This window comes from Astatotilapia calliptera, chromosome 7 (genome assembly GCF_964374335.1).
Source record: "Astatotilapia calliptera chromosome 7, fAstCal68.1, whole genome shotgun sequence".
Taxonomy (NCBI): domain Eukaryota; kingdom Metazoa; phylum Chordata; class Actinopteri; order Cichliformes; family Cichlidae; genus Astatotilapia; species Astatotilapia calliptera.
This window is the reverse complement of record NC_137428.1, coordinates 42,724,645-42,744,205: the sequence shown is the minus strand read 5'-3', so window position 1 is coordinate 42,744,205 and position 19,561 is coordinate 42,724,645. Positions and strand designations below refer to the sequence as shown.

The 19,561-nt window shown below is 38.8% G+C and overlaps 2 protein-coding genes across 5 annotated transcripts in view; one reads left to right on the top strand and one right to left on the bottom strand.

The window, feature by feature from the left end:
* Positions 1-3,272: 3,272 nt before the first annotated feature.
* On the bottom strand, positions 3,273-10,071 carry cstpp1 (centriolar satellite-associated tubulin polyglutamylase complex regulator 1). 3 transcript variants are annotated; one of them, XM_026174875.2, is made up of 10 exons: positions 9,843-10,062; positions 9,664-9,766; positions 8,109-8,239; positions 7,027-7,111; positions 6,749-6,834; positions 6,081-6,125; positions 5,918-6,011; positions 5,195-5,304; positions 4,970-5,033; positions 3,273-4,216 (listed from the first exon to the last, which is right to left on the bottom strand). In XM_026174875.2, exons 1-10 carry the CDS (start codon positions 9,883-9,885, stop codon positions 4,048-4,050), a joined length of 930 nt encoding a protein of 309 aa, XP_026030660.1. In that variant the 5' UTR covers positions 9,886-10,062; the 3' UTR covers positions 3,273-4,047. The 3 variants fall into 3 exon arrangements, with proteins under 3 accessions (XP_026030660.1, XP_026030659.1, XP_026030658.1); XM_026174874.2 differs by having other exon boundaries at positions 5,918-6,125; positions 9,843-9,908; positions 9,975-10,049; XM_026174873.2 differs by having other exon boundaries at positions 5,918-6,125; positions 9,843-10,071.
* A 5,585-nt stretch (positions 10,072-15,656) lies between these two features.
* ckap5 (cytoskeleton associated protein 5) overlaps positions 15,657-19,561 on the top strand; it is a 41,349-nt gene continuing 37,444 nt past the window's right edge. The window contains exon 1 of one of the 2 annotated variants that reach the window (XM_026174877.2): positions 15,657-15,932. The gene's annotated coding sequence lies outside the window, so the exon portion shown is untranslated. The remainder of the gene's footprint in view (positions 15,933-19,561) is intronic. The other variant, XM_026174878.2, reaches the window with a different exon arrangement.

Here is a 19,561-nt window from a genome sequence, read left to right as displayed (position 1 = left end):
CTCTCCACCATTGAAACATCATGGATTTATGGTTGACCGGGAGACATTACTACACCCCAGATATATCCTCTGTAATACATCAGGTAAGCATTCACTTATTTTCTTCTGTTTGAATTGCACCAAATATATTTTTAACCAACTATATTTCATATATGTTGTCGAACACTCAGCACAGTGATACATATTGTAGATGTGTAATTTAGGCATATTATGTTAGCTAGGGTGAGTTAGAGAAAGGCAGAACTATATATTAAGTAGAAAAACTTAAATCTGAACAAAGTATGCTCTTTCCTTATTTTTTCATATTAGTTTTTTATTTTGTTTTCGTTTTTCGGATAGTTCTGAGTTCTCCTTTACCTACAGGCAGTTGACAGTTAGGACCCAGACCAGGTGGAGGCAGGACATCATTCAGTGTGTTTGATGAATTCACCAGAAATTATTAAATTATTAAACTATTAAATGACAGCTGGGATAGCCCCACCCCGCAACCCTGAAAAGGATAAGCGGGAGCGGCTGGATGGATGGTGAAGTTGTCTGTTGTTTATATGTTAGAGCCTAGTGTTTAATAGTAGAGTTAAAAATGTTTTCATCAACATCCTTATATCAATTAAAACGACATTAGACAAGAAAATTACATTATTTTGAAATATTGTAAGTATTTTGTTTTGTTTAACATCACTTGAAATGCCACTTATGTCCACTTGATCTTTAGTAGTGGCGTCCACATTGCTTCAATATTAACTGAAGGTGCAAAAAAGATCGTATTCGTATTGTGTCTTTATTTTGAACATGTTCAATTAATACAACAACAACAACAGAGAAAAAAAGAGACAAATAAAGCAAAACAAAAGGGAAAAAAAGGAATAGTAATTATAAATAACTTACATGTTCAAAAAGGAGTAGGACGCAGCATAAGCTTATTTAATCCCACCCCCTTTCCACTATTTAGTAACTAATAGTCAACCATTTTATCTTCCTATTCATCAAAATTTCTGGGCCATGTGCAATTCCTGAGCTGGGGCTAACACCTCATAGGAATCAGGCCTTGCTTAGGCACTTATGATGAACTGATATACTGTTTCTAAGATAATTTGGTTGCAGTGGTACCAGTTATTTCCTTGGGGAAACACTTAGTGCATGTAATAAGTGTCCCCGTGTGATCGTATTTATTTGGGGTTTGTTTGTTTGTTTGTTTGTTTGTTTGTTTGTTTGTTTGTTTGTTTGTTTGTTTGTTTGTTTGTTTGTTTGTTTGTTTGTATGTATGTTTGTTTGTTTGTTTGTTTGTTTGTCAAAGAAACGCCCCTGTAAGTTTCCTGCTGGTGAGAGCTACCAGCCACAGTTTGCTTTTTACAGTTCTGTAACAGCTTCATGGGTGGGACACATTGTCCAAGAGTGATACTATCTTCTGTCTCCTACCACCTGCACTGGCTTGAGGGGGCATCCTAGGACAGAACTGGCCTTCCTGATGAGCTTATCCAACTGCTTCCTCTCAGCTGTAGATAAGCTGCTGTTCCAACCAGTGACAGTAGAAAACAGACAACACCATTTTTGAGTGAGTTAAAAAAAATAGGTCTTCAGGAGCGCCCCTACACTGCAGAAGATCCAAGTCTCCTCAGCAGATAAAGTCTGCTCTGACTGTTTCTGTAAAGAGCATCAGTGCTGTGACTCCAGTCCAATTTATTGTTCAGGTGAACACCCAGGTACTTATGTAGTGATCAGAAATACACAATAAACGTTGAGGCCTTGAGCCAACTCAGCCAAATTATATCTGATTTATTTATTTAAAGGGTTTAAAACAAAATTAGACCATCTGACTCCTTAATTACAATAATTAGAATACATTGTTTACATCCCTGCATTTAATTGCAGTTTTTCCAGTTTCTGTAAAAAGCACTAATATACAGCACTTTTTGTACATTTTTATTAATTATCCTACTCTGTTACACAGAGGGGTTTTGAATCTGAGTATGCTATTTAAAGTGTAAATATGCCCTCTACAGTCTTATTTATTTTCTGTTTGTTTTTTATTTCATCTTTCTTCTTTGCATGCTCTATCTGCCGGTCACTTTGCTACCTGGATTTCCCCAGTGAGGGACAATAAAGGATATTTCTATTCTTTTTTTGATTGTTCTTCCAGAAGCACATTCATGAGGTCAGACACTGATGCTGGACAACAAGGCCTGGCTCACAGTCTCTGCTCTAATTCATCCCAAGGTGTTCTATCGAGTGCAGGCCAGTCAAGTTCTTCCACACCAAACTTGCTTGTCCATGCCCTTATGGACATTGCTTTCTACAGTGGTGCACAGTTAAGGTGGAATGGGACGTGGCCGTCATCAAACTATTCCCACAAAGTTGGGAGCATTTGTCCAAAATGTCTTGGTATGCTGTAGTAATAAGAGTTTCTTTCACTGGAGCTAAGTGGTCATGCCCAGCTTGTCAATATGCAGAACCATCACCCCAATAGTCTTTCTGTTTAAAAGGTACAGTCTCTGATCCTATGAATATTACCAGTTAGGCAGTGCAGAGCTTGGATGGAGGTGATAGGTGATGGGAATCGTACCAACCAAACACACCTGTTGTAGCAGCTCTCCTCTCAGTGCCCTTGGAATATGACTAGGTTTAATTAAGAGGACTGGAGAGCAGTCCCAGAGGATCTGTTGTTTTTAAATTTGGAGTAACCTGTAAGAGCTATTTATAAGATGTAAACTAATAGTCAGATTTTGACCTTTCCTGTTTAGAATGGGAACATATAGACTTTTTGAATACAGGATGTCTTTGTAAAGAAATTTTGGAGTAAAGAAAAACCTAATTCAAATAATAAAAGCAAAACAATCAAATCACCTTAATTGTATTTATCTAATAAACCTACTCTGTACTAATTTTGATTTTATTTCTGATCTTTGAGGGGAGTAAGATTAAAGAGAGACTGGGCACGCCTTGGCCAAAAACACAATCTTTCATTCATGCTCATAATGACCCAACAAGAAAGCAGTATCCCCTGGAAATTCAACTCCTCTGGAACGCTTTTACCTTCTCCACAGATGTAATGAGAGGTACACCAGGGCAGCTTGAAACTCTTCCAATTCCGGCCTTTTCAACAAAAACTCCTGAAGAACAACCCCTGGACTGTACAGCAGTAGAGATGTGTTCTCTGAAGTGACGCTTCTCCATCTGCCAATCCCGTGCAATTCATGGTTCAGGGGTGGCTGTAGCTCAGGAGGTTGGTGGTTTGATCACTGGCTGTTCCAATCAACATAGCAAATATCACAATATACACTTTCCCATTCAATTTTATTTATACACTGCAAGTTCACAGCAAAGTCAAGGTGCTTCATATACTAAGGTAAACAACCTACAGAATTAGAGAGAACCCCAACAACAGCACTTGGAGTAAGAGACCTCCAGCAAAACCAGGTTCAAGAAGTGGGAGTCATCTGCCTCGACAGGTTGGAGGGTGACGGGAAAGAGCAACAAGAAAAGTAAAAGTATGTCGTTTTGTATCTTTCAAAGTTGCAAGGCCTTGTTGCTTAACAAGCTCACAGAATTTTATTCTGTATACAGTTTTGTGTTTACAGTAAGTTTGTAGATGTATTTTTTTCCACATTGCTCTTGTGATAAACAGCCTCATACAAACATATACAGAAATGGAACGGTATTCATATAATGCTTTCTGCTTTTCTAGTCTTATTGACTAAAAAGCATGCTACAAGACAGGTTTGTATTATATATTTACTATTTTTGGATGCAGATGTGTGTGTATTGATGTTTGGAACTCATCTGGTTCCTTGTTTTTTGCATTCTGCACAGTTTGAGCCACAAACAGATTCATCTATAAATTATAGTGCAGTAGTGATTGGTGAGAGCAGAATTCTGTATGTTTTCTAATGCATGTTAGACACATCCTTTAATGCTTTCTTTAATATTATTTGCATTATTTACAATCGTAAAAGTTAGAAGGACGTCTTCTTCTTCAGTCCTGACACACTGTCGATTTTCAACAGGCGTTCCTTTAAGACGGCAGGCAACAGGTCACTAAGTTGTCAGAGATCAGTTTTCAGATGAATCTGTCTCTTCAGTGGAGCCGTCACTCTCCACCTCCATCCTCCTCCTGTGGTGGATGTTCCTCCTGGGTGATGCCTTCTTCTGCACTTCTTTTAGCCCCCCCACAGCACTACTGCTACTGTTACTGCTAGGACTCACTACGATTTGAGCAATCCTGGACAGCAAGAGAACAAAAGATTACAATTAGAAGAAGAAAAGAGCAAAATGGGAAAAAAGCAAAGTGAAAGTATGTAGAGATTGTACTGGAGCGCTATTACATTTGAACACGAGAGTAGCAGCAGAGTAACCGTTTTCATGCCAGTGAACAGAAGTCTAACAATATCAGAATCAGCAGCTTGGACATTAATTCGATTTTGACCTTTGAAACCCACAAATTTACATATAAAAGATAAACCAGGAACTTTGAGCAATCCTGGACAGCAAGAGAACATCACGGCTGTGATTTTTCAAAAATTGATAAGTGTTAGCCATTATTGGCATAAATGTATAAAAAATTATAAATTATATTATTCAAGGGAGTTCATTTTTCTTGTTTTATAGCCTTGTGCTGCTGAGGGGTTTAATTTCAGATTACTTCGATGCTCTTTGCTATCAATCCAATCTACCTTACTACAATCTATACTAACTGTCTAGGGGTTGAAAAGCAGCTCTGAAAACTCTTGTAGCATCTGCTTCTAAAATGTAGAATTCAGTTCGCTTAATCCTTAATAAGAGTAAAACAGAAACAACACAGGTCAGCTGAAAATAGTACAAATCTATTTTTTTCTGTTGTAAGCCTCCAGCAGATCTGAGGAATCCCTCACTTGTCATATAACACATTAACACCTGGTTACAGCTGCCTAATATATGGAGTAATGTTCCTGTTGTTGATATGTTTATTACTATGTGCATAGATGTGCAGTCTCACAGTTTGTCAAGTTCCTGGTCCATCTCTGGGTCAATGAGCAGCTCTGCCTTACTGGGTAACACTCCTGCAGAATCAGGGAAACGAAAAGGTTCAAAATTCAAACATTTGAAAGCAACACTAATGTAATACAAACCAAATGCACATTTTTTGACTGATGTAATGCTTATGCACTGTGTGTCAATAAGACCCAGTGTCTCATTGACACACAGTGGTGGTTGAACCCACCAATAGTTTGGTTGATGGCCTCTTGTTTAGCCAGACTCATAAGGAAGCTGTAGTAAGAAATTCTGTCAGTCTGGTTCAGGATTTCCCTCATACATGACCTGGGCGGATGACTGCACACACACACACACACACACACACACACACACACACACACACACACACACACACACACACAAATAATGACAAATCAGTACTACAACTGGTACTGAAATTGTTGTGTGGTGAGGTGGGAATATTTTTGCAAATATTTAGTGTATACGCACAAAAACGCAGTGATTTATCAACATTTTTGCACCACAATTTTTTCGTACTTCACAAACAAATTTAGTGTACAGACAAAATACAGCCTTACTGTCTTAGTGAATTTAAACACGTGTCGTTAAAATTAATACTTTTTTTTTAAATTCATCATTATTATTGCTTTTTGGTCATTATTTATTAGTTTATATATTTTTTTATTTACAGATTACAATTAAAATTTAAAAAATGAAGCACCTAAATACTGGCCTAGACACACTAGATGCAATGTGAAAATCCTAAGTTACTTCCTTAAGTCATCACATTCACAAGATTTTAAGTGAATTCTGACATTGACCTTGAAGTCTAATGGTAGGAATTTGAAAATATTACATCAGCTACATCACCTTTGAGAGTTATCGCCTTCACAAGATGTCTACAGGAAACTAAAAGAATATAGTGGTGAGTGAGAACTGAAGTGTTTACCTATGTTTGGACCTGTCGCACAGGGCGTCTATACACTGAGCCAAAGTGGAAGGCTCCACCCCATCTTGTGGCCGCTCTTCTTTGTTGTTCTCCTCTGTAGACACAGATGGGATCTGCTCGATGGAGGTGGATGTGGGGACGATGACAGTGTTGGGACTCTTACCTGCTAGCAGATCTTGGTAGATTACCAGCACACAGTCCAGGAACTCTACGAACACAATGGATGAATTTAATGGACGTTTCCTTTAACTTAAAAACAAATCACATTATTAACATTATTACATACATTTTATTCATTTTGTATTTATTGTTATTACTATATTTTTATTAATATTGGTTTGTTTATTCCCTCGGGTGAAATAACTGAGAGAATGGGTTCGTAAAACCTATTTTCTCAGTTATTTTATCCTTTATTATCCAATTTAATCAAATCTTTACATTCTTATCTGTTACCCAAGTTAAATATTCTCTTTTTCTAGGATACTTATTTTTTCAGTTAGTGGTGAATTCTTTACCCCCCTCAGTTTATTACACAGTCATTATGAATAATTCCTTTTATTTCGTTAACTCATATTACCATTCGGTTCCCTGGATTAACATTAATCTACTCCCTTTAGTAATTTTTTCAGTCTGTTTCCTAGATTTCCTATTTCATTAACTAGATTCTCTTCATTTAATAATCAGTGCACATGAATTATTACCATTTTCCCTTATTTTCTCTATATAATCCTTTGGGTTTGTATTCTGTTCCTTCAGTTTATTGATCCTTTCCCTCCCTAAGTTCATTAATTTGCTCTCTTTAATTATTCTTTTCATCACTTGGTTTATTACCTTGGTAGTAAAACTGCAGCTGGAAAGCATAAAGAAAATCAGAGAAAGACATCAGACAATCGATGGTGTCGTCCATCACAGCAATTCTAGAGGAGGAGAGAACAGCAATCATTACCCAGAAACTTTCAGCCTGTTAAGATCTGTTGTGTTCAAAATGTGCTACATTGAAAATGTGCTCAAATGAATTACATAGGATTATATATTGTGCAAAGCACTCAGGTTTCATCTTGATGTGAAATAATCAAGATGAAACCTTGGGAAGTTACTCTTTTGCTGACCTGGCGGCACTCTGAACTAACACCACTGGAAAATCTGGACACAGTAACTGCAGCAGGGACCTGTATTCCAGCATGGAGAGCAAGTCTGCAACACAAGACACAAAACATTTGTTGGCTACAAATTACACAATGACTAACCACCAGTTTTAAATAGAAAACTCATGACAGCACAAAACTGTAACACATAAAACTGTCAGTGACAACTAAAACAATAATGTAACACTTATGACATAAACATAGTTTTATATCAATTTTTTTATTAATTACAAATACACTGACATCAAAAACTTTGTCTCTTTGATCTGCAAGGATTTGTAAATTCACTGATTTTGAAAAAGCATGTTGTTTGAGGTCACTGCAACCACATCAAGAAGAAACATACAGCATCACCCAGATTTAACTCCTCCTGTGTCTATTTAATGTCTATGTCTACATTTACCAGCTTCCTAAGTATACCATAATAAGCTTTAGATCTAGTCAATGTGTCCTGCTGGGATGTTTCAAGAGTACAGGGCTATTTGGTCCTTGTACAACTGTATTCACACTTATTTCTAGTGGGTAATGGAATCTCCCAAGGCTGCTTTGACTGATTTTGTCCATGATTTTTATGGACAGAGTTTTAAGGTCAACAGGTCCAACCAAAGGTTGTAGTGTGTCAAGGTTGGTAGCTTCATAATCTCATGTCCACTTTTTACAAGTGATGCTCACTCAGTTGTCTTCATTAAGGCTCAGGTGGTAGAGCAGATCATCTAATAACCGGAAGGTTGGTGGTTCAAGCCCAGTCTGCCCTAGTCTGCATGCAAGATGTTAGTCCAATGTTGTTCTCTGGTGTGAATGCATGTGAATGTTAGACAAAAAGAACTTAGAAACAGCAACTTAGAAACAGTATCTCAGGAGAGTGACAGATGGGTAGGTCTGTCATCAGCAGTAGCACTGTACCTCACAGCAATAACATCTTGAGAGTGAATCCAGGCTGGGATATTTCTGTCTGTAGTTTCCATGTTCTTTACTATGACTACATGGTTCTCCCCAGAGGTACTCCAGCTTCATTTCACAGTCCAAAGACATTATTGTGTTCTCACCTCCACTTTTGCCGATCTGTCTGTAGCATTTCCAGAATACTCGAATGAAGGATGCTCTGTTATGTGGAGTGGCCTGGATGTAGTTAAACTCTCTGAAGAGGACGTGGTTACTGTTCTTTACACTGCTGAAACTACAGAAACATTACAAACCCAGATATATTATATATTTCTCTCACACACACACATACACACAAATTTACTCAATTGCTCTCTGCGATTAATGAAGTCTCTCTGACTCTGATATGTCTTTATAAATAACTTTCTGTCAGGACATGGAAGGCAAGCAGTGCTTGCATTGTTAAAGCTCCCCGCCTGTCTATTAGCGTGTGCATCCATCCTTTACATTACTGCCACCTTGTGACCACACGGAGCTAGAATTGCTGCATCTCTCTCTGGTTTGAGGGCGTGTCCATCTCCCGTAACACTGACTTGAGCTGGGCAAGCTGAGAGGTCAGCAGCTTTTTTCTGGTTGTTTTGCGCATGTGCACTGTGGATAAACTGCTAGTCTTCAACGGTAAACTGATGGGAGACCAGTGTGCGAAACAAGCTGCTGCTGGCTCAGCTTTCACTGCTCTGACACCAGTAATGAACTGTGCTTTGTCTGGAAACACAGCCACCATTACCCTGTGAAATAGATTCAGTCAGATTCATCATAACAGATGAGTTTCTTCTTGGTAACCACCTTGGCCAACATGTGTAATGTAGTGATTATGGTGTGAGAAAAAGTTGTTATTAACTTCTTTTGTACTGTGACAATACTCAAGATGGGATAGTAGCTCTGACCATGTCTGCTCTTTTCAGATTTTCAGATTAGCATTTCCCGAATGTAGATTTTTTTCATTAATATGTTTAATTCCTCAATAGACATATGCACAAGCTTTTTAATTCAACTGTTTTTTATTATTATTAATGTATTTTAATACACTTAAAAAAACCATGATGAAGGACTGTGAAACTGAGCTCTAAACAACAATTTCTTTTTCAGAGATTAGATTTTTCAGAGATATGTGATGCTCACACAACAGCCACACATATGATGACTATGATGAATATGATACTGTACATTAGGGCTGCAGCTATTGATGATTTCAGTAATTGAGTAATGTATTGATTATTCCATCTATTAATCAAGTAATGAGATAAGATAACTTATTCCACTCTCCATGTTCCAGATGCTTGATCCACAGATTCATCATTTTCACAGACTTTTCCTGTCTGTCTGTCACTGTGTAATGCAGGATTAAAGACCTGGGGAGGGGGGGTCTCCATCTCCAGCTCGTGCAAATGCATGTAGGTATCAGTATGATCTTCAGACAACAATGAAGTAGTATTGATACGTATAACCTATGCATTTGCACGAGCTGGAGATGATAATCCTTTTAAACCGTATGACACACTGGCAAACAGTGACAACCATTTCTTGAACATGACGATGTATCACCAAGTACACGGAGAGTAGAATTCGTAAACAAATCTAACTAGTTAACGTAAAAACCTGTTAACCTAAAGCACCGGAGCTGCAGTCTCACTGTTTCAACAACTGTGTGGAACCTACTATTCAGCGAAGTAGCGGATCACTCCGAACTGGTTGTATTCCTCTTTGTGTTCTAGCAGCTGGATCACAGCATCATTCAGGTAGAACAGCACATTGCTGTCCGCTGGAACACAGACACACACAGAGATTATAAAGTTAGCCTAGGAGCTAACTGACAAAGCTAACAACACACGACCTACCGAGATACTGATCAGCGGGAACCGTGGGGTTCAAACGGTTCATTCTGCTCTTCCTATAGAAACCCACTGAAACAAGACTTAATAAATACGCAGCTATAATCGGTGAACAGTGCAGCTATTTACTGTACGTACACTGTGTTCTTATTACTCTGAATTTTGTTAGCTAGCTGTCCTAACATGGTGAGCTGGTGGACTTCCATGGAAACCGCCGGATGTTGTGAGTTACATTAATCAGAGCCCCTCGAACATTACTACTGACAAAGATTCCGCTTTGAAAGTAAACGTTTTACAGAATTTAAGAGCTTTAAAAACTGAGAAAAAATTGGAACTTGTATTTTGAAATTCTCACGTGTACAGATTTTTTCAACACACTTGTGTTTTTAATTTACAGTTACAGAAAAATATTCACAAATGTGTAGAATGATATTTTCACAAATAGAATAGAATAGATCTTTATTGTCACTGTTACAAGAACAATGAAACACAGTTTGCATCTCTCCGTTGGAGACATTCAGATTCTTTTAGGATGGACACAGGGAATGTGTTGTAATACACAATGATAATAATAATAATAGTATGTACAGATCAACATAAGAACACACACACACACACACACACACACACACACACACACACACACACACACACACACACACACATATATATGAGTGATCAGTGTGGAGTATAAGGTGCAATGTGATCAGTGGTATTCCGCATTGAGTAAGGGATAGGAATGCTGGTTACTACTATAATAAATACGGTTCATAAATACGCTGTAAATGTCCATGGATTTTAACAGCACGGTTAACCTTCAATCAGGGTGGGGGTAGGGCATGTTTGACAGCCTTGACATTGACATTGATTCTGTTTTTCTTTGACCTGATCGACCTGTAGCGTTTACCAGAAAGAAGGAGGGAAAAAAGTGAGTGTCCAGGGTGCAAGGGGTCCTTGATGATGATACTGGCTTTCCGCTGAAGTCTGCTGGTATAAATGTCTCTGAGGGGGGTTAGTGAAGTTCCAATTGTCCGCTCTGCCGCCCTCACCACCCGTTGCAGTTTTCTCTTGTCCTCCACAGTACAGCAGTTGAACCAGAGTGTGCAGCAGATAGATCAGAAGACTCGTGATGGTGGAGCGGTAGAAGTTAATTAGAAGTCTTTGGAGTAATTGCACCTGAGAAAGTACGGCCTTTGTTGTGCTTTTCCTACCTACTGTGAAATGTTTGTGGACCAGGTAAGGTCAGCCGAGATATGGACCCCGAGGAACTTGAAGCTGCATCAATGTAGAGGGCGAAGTGCTCAGATCGCCTTGTTCTCCTAAAGTCGATTACCATCTCCTTGGTCTTGGCTGTGTTCAGATGTAGGTTGTTGTTGTCACACCATCGCTTCAGATGCTGAATTCTGTAGGCTGAATAATTAATGTTCTCAATCAGTCCTATGTAGCTGGTGTCATCAGCAAATACACTGTGAGCTGCAAACTTCTCATTTAAATTTTACTGAATTTTTTTTTACTGCTTACAACTACAACTCTGTGATTATAACCTCTTATATCAGTGAATACAAGCACTTGACTACACCCTCTCAAGTCAGATTCACATATTCTGCAATTTTGCAACACTTCTTGGGAGAAAGGCATTTCAAAACTTGCACTTGTAGCTGAAGGGGGATAAAAAACAGAGGTGTTGGTGGTAGTGGAGGGAAGATACGAGGAGGGCTGGGACGGAGGTAACGACAGTAGAGGTCAGCCAATCAGAAGGCCTCTGTCCTCTTTTCACCATGTTGGATTCGCAACTACAAAGCACAGAGCCTGGTTTCTTTCAAAACGTTGTTTAGTACATTAGCACTGTGGTTGATCAGGAAATTAACACAGACACAGCAGTCCCCCATTCCTCATTAGGAGCAGCAGCAAAAACCAGAGCGAATGATCATTTTAGCTAACGGTACTAGCTAACTAGCTACCCAGTGTACACTGATCAGTAATACACTCTTATAACTGTTCTAATCCTTGTTAACAGACCTGAATGTTGCAGCTGCATAAAACACTGTTGATGACAACTGTGATCTGTTATCTTTGTACCAGAATAAAGAGGGAACCCAGAGTATGAGCAAGTCCAGTGTCTCAGTGCCATCCTTTCTGCAAAGGCTTATGAAGTCACATCCACCATAGACTCTCAGGACCACAACAGCTACACCAGCAGTATCTTCTCTCTCAGTTTATCCCACTGTTGGCAGTAAAAGAGGACTTATTTAATCTCTGAGCCCTCACTCTGAACCACAGCACTTTCTGCAGGGACATCACACTTTAAATCACACTAAACTAGTCTTCCTCAGTACTTTCATGCTGACTTATCCATGTTTATTATGCTAATAGGAGACCAAGTTCATACCAACACTTACAAGTTTACAAGTTCATAATAAATCCCTGAACTCAACAGATAAAGCTGCCTCTGCTGTCCTTTTTTTGTTCTTTTGATTGATTGGTCATTTTGTTTTGGTTAGTCTGTCCAACCGTAAAGGCTGTTATGAATGATTGAGAATGAGTCTTGTTAAAGAACCCAGATTGCAGGTCATACATAGCGCTGATTCCCAGCTACGCTGTTTGCAGTGCGTGCCCACTGGTAAATTTATTGCAATTTCTCTCAAACTGGGTGTGACGGTTTGCAGTGTAGTGCTATTTGCCTGCTCCTTTGGGTTGATAGGTCTCATGTGCAGCTGGGATATTAGTAGAATTTATTTCTTTGGCATTTCATTCGACACCTTAGTGCTTAGTTACATAAATGTTTAAAGTATCTTTAGTTATTTTGATTCAGAAACAACACAGAATTATAAGTCAAATGTCTCCTATGTGTGTTGTCCGTTATCTGTGACTGTACTATCCAAGTACAGTCTATCCAAGTCCTCTCTATACTTAAATGTTTCATAAACATTCTTTAACCTCCTAAGACCCGAACTCTTCCACAGCATGCATTTTTAATTTCTCTTTGATATTTGAGCATATTGGGGCCCAATGAATGTAAAAAGAAAGAATTACCAGATTTTTTTTTTTACCTTATTTTTGGTTTTATGAAAAATAAGAGTCACATATGAGGATATTTGTTTAAAAATTTGATAGAACAGTAGCAGAATAATGTCCTTGTAAGTGGATATCAGGCCCTTGTAGAGCAAAATTGAATATTTTGGTCTAAATAACCCAAAATGTGATGTCCACATATGTGGACACCAGGTCCTAGGAGGTTAAGATACTAAAATTCAAATCAAATTAGAGAGGCTGGGATTTGGTGACTTCGTATAACCAACAACAATATTAGAGCACTTTTCAGCCCAAATTGATTTTGGGCAATCAGTTTTGTCTTATCAAGCAGCTCATACCTGGAATACAATACCCTCGGAAAGAAAGACTATATAACATTCTTTATTTCTTTTTCTAAATTTGTAAAACAGTGATTATTGGATAATCAAACATGACATAATGCCCTTGAAAATCCTTGATTCTAATGTTTTTTGGTTTGGTTTTTTTTTTTGGGGGGGGGGGGGTGTAAGTGATTATAGGGTTTGATCTTTAATAATGGTATATGGACATTTGTTTTTGTCACACGTTTTATGTTCACACGCTTCTAAATGTTTGGTTTGTTGCTTTATTTAATATGCCATTAACCTGCCAGGGATTGCAGATGAAGTCTGTGGGTAAATCTGGCATATTTACATGATGAGCTTAAGTGCTCATGTTAATTAATAAGTATTTTCCCTTTTAAATAAACACAAACATTTACAAATTGTATTGATAATCACAGCCATCATTAAAAAAATAAACTGTGAATGGCCCTTGGTGTGCTATGTCCAGCTGATATTGAAATGTGTGTACTCATGTAATTAAAACATATGAACAAATGAAATGAAATTATCTCTACTCTTTACCTAGGCAGAGGGCAGTAGGAATGACAGAAATAACAGGACTATGTGTCTATTGTATATTTTGCGTTATTTTACATTTTCGTCACAAAAACTCACCAAGGTTGATTCCTGGTGAGTGCAGGCCACTAGTGTCTGCTGTCAAGTGCCCACATCTGTCTTACTGTGGAGGGAACTATAAAACCTTGTGTAACATTTTGATAGAGATCAATAAGTCACCTAAGCTCACTGCTGTCTGTTGACAGCAATACTCTGGTGAGTTTTCTGTAAGTGATATTTTTACTGCTGTTAGTTGCTGGTCTACATTACTGCATTACTTCTTTGAAGTATAAAAAATATAAATTGTATAAGTATAAATTTTCATCTGGTGTGAGAATTTAATCAAACTGTTTATCAGAGTGAAAATGCAATACTTTTTGGACAGTAGCGGGCATAATGTTAGCTTAATTGTCAGCTGTTATTGTTGTCAACAACAGCAACAACCCACAATGAACGGGTCCAGACCGGTGTCTTGCCAAGGTAGGGATCCCGACAGTTACCCCTGTGTCGGGAGCATGCGCTGGACTGTCCAAATCACGGACAAACAGTATCCGTCATTCTTGATTTTTAGTTCGCAAACACTTCTTATAATGACTTATTACTACTGAAATTTTGGAGGTTTTAGCTCTTTATACAATCAAGTTACAGAAGGATACATATTACCAGGCAAAATGTCGTCGGTTTGTTGAAATAATCCAGTCCGATAATACCTGAGAACAATAAATGTATAATTTCTGTTGTAACCCACAAACTGAACGGTAAATTAACGACATTCATCTTTTACTTTCTCACTAAACTAAAACGTCACGACTTCCACGTGTGGTTAGTTGAAATGGAGGCGAAGTCAACTGGATCCGCTTTCCCCTGCCCAGCGCGTACTCCACATGCAGGGGAACCTAATTCCTTCAGAGATACCTACCTTTACCTACCTTGACACGACACAATCATTTTATGGTGGCCATCAAATTCTGCACTGAGCTTTGGAGAGACTTTTATATATCCTTTATTTACCCGGATACAATGTGTCGTTGACATTAAAAATGTGATTTTCGAAAGAGATCAGTCAATGGATCAAGCCAAGAGGGTAGCAGAAATTGTAACAAACATAACACCACAGTTCTACAAACTTACTTAAAGTGACCAAAAAGGACTGCAGAGGACAATGTGGGTACAAATACGCAGAGTTATAAAGATACTTCAACAACAGGTTATTTCTTTCTTCTATATATAACCCAATCATAAATCATGTTCACTACTGTCTATTTACTAATATGAGTAAAAATATTCGAAATACAAAATACACATAAAAACATCGGAAATCGGTTTTTGGCATAACATCGCTCATCACTAAAGTTTAAAGGGCGTACACGAAACAAACAAGTAGTGTTTACATAGACAATCGTAGTTTTGAGATAGACTTAATTTCAGAGTAGCCAATGAAATCTCTTCTGAGAAAGCAATGCACGCGTTGTTCCAATCAGCTAAGGAATTTCACACATTGAAGGCGGAGCATATTTCAAACGCAACCAATCTCTCTCCACATCTGTCTCCGTCTAGTGAAAAACAAAGAAGCCCATTAGATGAATAAGTAGTCACATAAGTAAAATTTCACTGTATAAAGGTAGCATTTTGTTTGTGTGCTGCTTCTTCACTGTCCATGACAGGTTGCTTATGCAGTCGGACTAAATATTAAAAGTGATTCAGCACTGGAGTGACGTCGTCGGGGTGGTGTCCCGCTCTCCGCTCCGCCTCCGTCTGTCCGACTCTGGAGAAATTTGAAAAAGCTGAAAGAAGTTGGACGTATTTAGCGAAATCGGAAGTGGGCGTTCATTTGTGTTTAAAATAAGAGTTCAACACACGCATATTCCACAGACAGACAAACAAATATTTTCATATCCCAGCCCAGAAATACTTTTTCGAAGTTTTTCTTTTAACGAATACGCAATTTCTGTAAATTATATTTATAATTTGAATTAGATAAGAAACAGCGCAACTGTCTGTTTTATTCTGTACCGGAAATAGTGTTGAATCTCCTTCGAGGCAGGGAAGCACTTGTATAAAACTCGGCTGGACCCCGCTTCAGTGATCTTTATCATCCTCATCGAATTGGGGAAGCAGCATCGTATTTTTTAAAAGACGCAAACAGGTATTATGTTGAAGATTTTAAATATTATTATTATTTTAAGCAACTACAAATCAGGTTTGAATCGGAGCTAGTTGTGATGTAATGTGTGTAGCTGCGAACTGCGCTGTTAGGCCTGGTTATGTTGGCGGGGATGGAAGGTTAGCTTGTAGCCTTCTTTCTAACCAGCTAACAGCTATTACCAACCGACAATAAATTAACGGCGAGGTTTGACTTTGAAAATAACTTATGCATAATACAATTTTGCACGACATGTTTAACAATGTTTATTTGTCATTAGCGATAGCCGTCTGTGTTGATGCGGGTTGGACCTGAATGAGCGGTTAACGGGGTAACGTAGCAACTGTCACTGTTGTTGCTAAGTTAGCTAGTTAATGGCCCTCGGTAACTAACGTTAGCAACTAACGACCGCTAGTTATGTTATGCTGGCCACTCCCAGTCAAACCGGGAAAGCAAACAATCGGTGATGTGGTTAATTGACGGCACGGTTGATAACCAAAGTGATAATGACTGGTTGGGTGTATTTAAAGGGGAGTCTAGTTGATAAAGGTTAGCTGTGCTCATTTGGTTGTATTTAAGTTTGCATTCTGTAATACTGAGAGCTAGAGGTGTAGTGCTGCTTTTTTTTTTTTTTGAGTAGGAGAGCTTATTGATCACACGTATTGAGTTGTAATTTGTTTCTAAGGCTATTTCACTAAAGTCACAAATTTACATTACTCTGACCTGAGAAAAGCAATCAAATGTGAGACTGAATTTAAGAACTTCATCAGTTTTTACATGCTGTTTACAGCTGTTTCCTTCGTGGATGTCTTCTTTTTCCATTCTTTCCTGTTGGGTAGTTGTCAATTCTTTCTCTAACTCATCTCTCTCCCTGACCTGTTCTGTGTTTTGGATCTCTACCTATCATAGCGTTAAGCTCGTTTTCCATTAGTACCAACTTGGATCGACTCTCCACGGTTTTTAGGGTTTTCCATTAGGTCATAGTACCTGCTCGGCTGCAGTTCCAAGTGATTTGAGCAGGTACTAAAATGTGATGTCAGACTGCATGCCACTGATTGGCCGAGTCATGAGAGCGTCTCATTCACGAAAATCAAAACTGCAGTCTTTGAAACCCGACAACAAGGGAAATGGCTACAAAAAAACAATGCCATGGTCCCAGAGTCCGATGAAAAGCTACAGACTGAGCAGCAGGTATGTTCTTGCCTTGAACTCCATCTTTGTTGTAGTGTTCGTGTCGCATATTAATTACATCACTGGACACTCTGCAGCATGGCTATGACGACAACCACAGATATTCGATGGTACTTGATTGCAAACCAGTTGATCTGAGTCGATCCGAGTAGGTACTAAAGGTAAAGGAGTTTCAAAGCCAGATTTATAGATTTATCCAACAGCCTAATTGATTCATCCAGAGGACACCTGCTTTATATCAAGCGCTTCAACTGTTTAAACCTAGAATCTCTTACACCTGACTTGTACGATGTGCATAACACAAAACGTTATTTACTCTCAGATCCTGACACATCCCTGTATTGAATTTAGAAGGTAACTGTGTCACATGCTCAAGTGTGCCATTGCCCTTGTTTTTTCTTGTATGCCAATGTGTGGTATATTAAAGTCAGCATGAATATTGCAACTCCATTAAAGTGGTTTGTGGTTTTCATCAGCCAGATTGTGCTACAGTAAAGCTCTCTTTCAGCATTAAAAAGCTACTGTCAGGATATAAGAAAGTGGTGCAAAGTGGTTTGGACTGAAAAGTGTGGAAACGGTAGATATTTTATTTGGTTGGCCTTGTTGCATATGTATTTATATGAATTTCCCTTTAACAGGACACATTTTTCAGAGAACAGTTATTAAATAGATCCTACAAACATGATTAATTAGGATTTTTGCATTCAGTTCCATTGTAAATGTAATAGTGATATTTTGGTGGTGGAATTTGTGATGGTTTGAATCAGAGGAGGAAATGTTGTCAGAGAGTGCCCAAGTGTCACCAGTGGATGCCTCAAAGCTAGCAAAGGTTTTAGTCATATACTCACATTGTTAAAACTTTGGCTATATACTGTACAGAATATGATTTTATGTCATGGCAAAGGCTGTGAATTTGGAGAGGGAGTAGTCAGAACTGAAGCGACTGTACTACCAGAAGGAAATGGCTACAGCATTAGAGACATTGAGGGCAGCTACAATGACCTCTGAATCCCACAGCCAAATAGGAATTGTGAAGAGGCTGCTAGGAAAGCCACAATCACTAAATACCTGCGGAGAGTAAAGCAAGTCCTAAGGAGTCAGCTGAATGGGAAGAACAAGATCTAGGCAATCAACACCTACGCTCTGCCAGTGATTAGACACCCTGCTGGGATAATAAGCTGGTCAAAGGAGGAGATGGATGCCACTGACATCAAGACAATGAAGCTCATTACACTGCATGGAGGGTTTCACCCCAAATTCAGTAGCCTGAAGGCCTTTTCACATAGGCTCTGAAACCCATTAATTTCTATTGCATGTGTCGCACGATAACGGTTTCCTGCTGAATTAAGCAAAGTACAGCGTAATCTTGCCAGCAAGGAGTTCTTGCACAGCATCTGTACTGTGACGTGCCTTTGCATCACCAATACAAATGAAGCCAACAACCACTTGATGAACAAAAACATTCAGTGCATATCAGAGTTCAGTGAACTTTTTGACAGAACTTTATGTGTGTATGTAGAGACCTCCAGAGCCTTTGAATAAGCCATTCCTTTCAACAGTTTTGGGGACCTCGGGAGAAAAGCAGTGTTGCGGAAACGACTGTGTCGAGTATGACCTGGAAGTCGTGATGTTAAACTGGGACATGCTCTTTAGGGTTGTTGAGAATGACCGAGCTAAGGTTCTGTGGGACTTCCAAATACAGACAAACTGATGTTGGCTAACCAACCGGACATAATATTTGTGGATAAACCAAGGAAGGCAACTGTAATTGATGTTGCTATACTAAGTGAAAGCAACAAAGGATCATGAGAAGCTTGAAAAAAGTACCACAGGCTGAGAGAAGAGCTTGAGAAGATGTGAAGGCAGCAGTGCTCCCATTGGTAATCACCGCAGTGACCCCAAGCTGGACAAGTGTCTCCAGCAGATCCCAGAAACAACACCCAAGATCTCTGTCCAGAGGAGCGCAGTCCTAGGAACAGCAATGATGCTACGCGGGACCCTCAAGATTCCAGGATTTGGGTAGAGGACCCGAGCTTGAAAGGGGACATGAAATGCTACACATATTAAGCCTAACTTGCATCATAGAGCCCTGCTCTCAAAAACGGACAAATCTAACACTGTCTGTGTCTGGATTTAAGAAATAAGTGCTTAAAGTTTTAAAAACATTTTAGCGCCATCTTCTCTCAGTGTAGAACATTACGTCACCAGGTTGGTTGTTTGGTGTAGGCTTGCATTAGTTAGTTATTAGTTCTGTCATTAGTTGGATAACAGAGTGGAAAGCAAGGAGACTAAAACTAAAAATCTATCTAATGGGATCACTTTTGTGCTGCCCCTGGATATAACAATGTTAAAACAAAAGATATACTGTCCACTTCCACTGTCTGGCTGTCTTGGCTTTCCAAACTCAGCTTTTCAAAAATTTTACATTGGTTCAAGTGTGA

Excerpts from the sequence above, each read along its gene's own strand:
- cstpp1 (XM_026174873.2), bottom strand. The coding sequence starts at position 9,885 with ATGAACCGTTTGAACCCCACGGTTCCCGCTGATCAGTATCTCG. Across the intron at positions 6,835-7,026 it reads TTAGTTCAGAGTGCCGCCAG|AATTGCTGTGATGGACGACA; the intron begins GTCAGCAAAAGA and ends CTCCTCCTCTAG. Across the intron at positions 5,305-5,917 it reads TGCGACAGGTCCAAACATAG|TCATCCGCCCAGGTCATGTA; the intron begins GTAAACACTTCA and ends GTGTGTGTGCAG.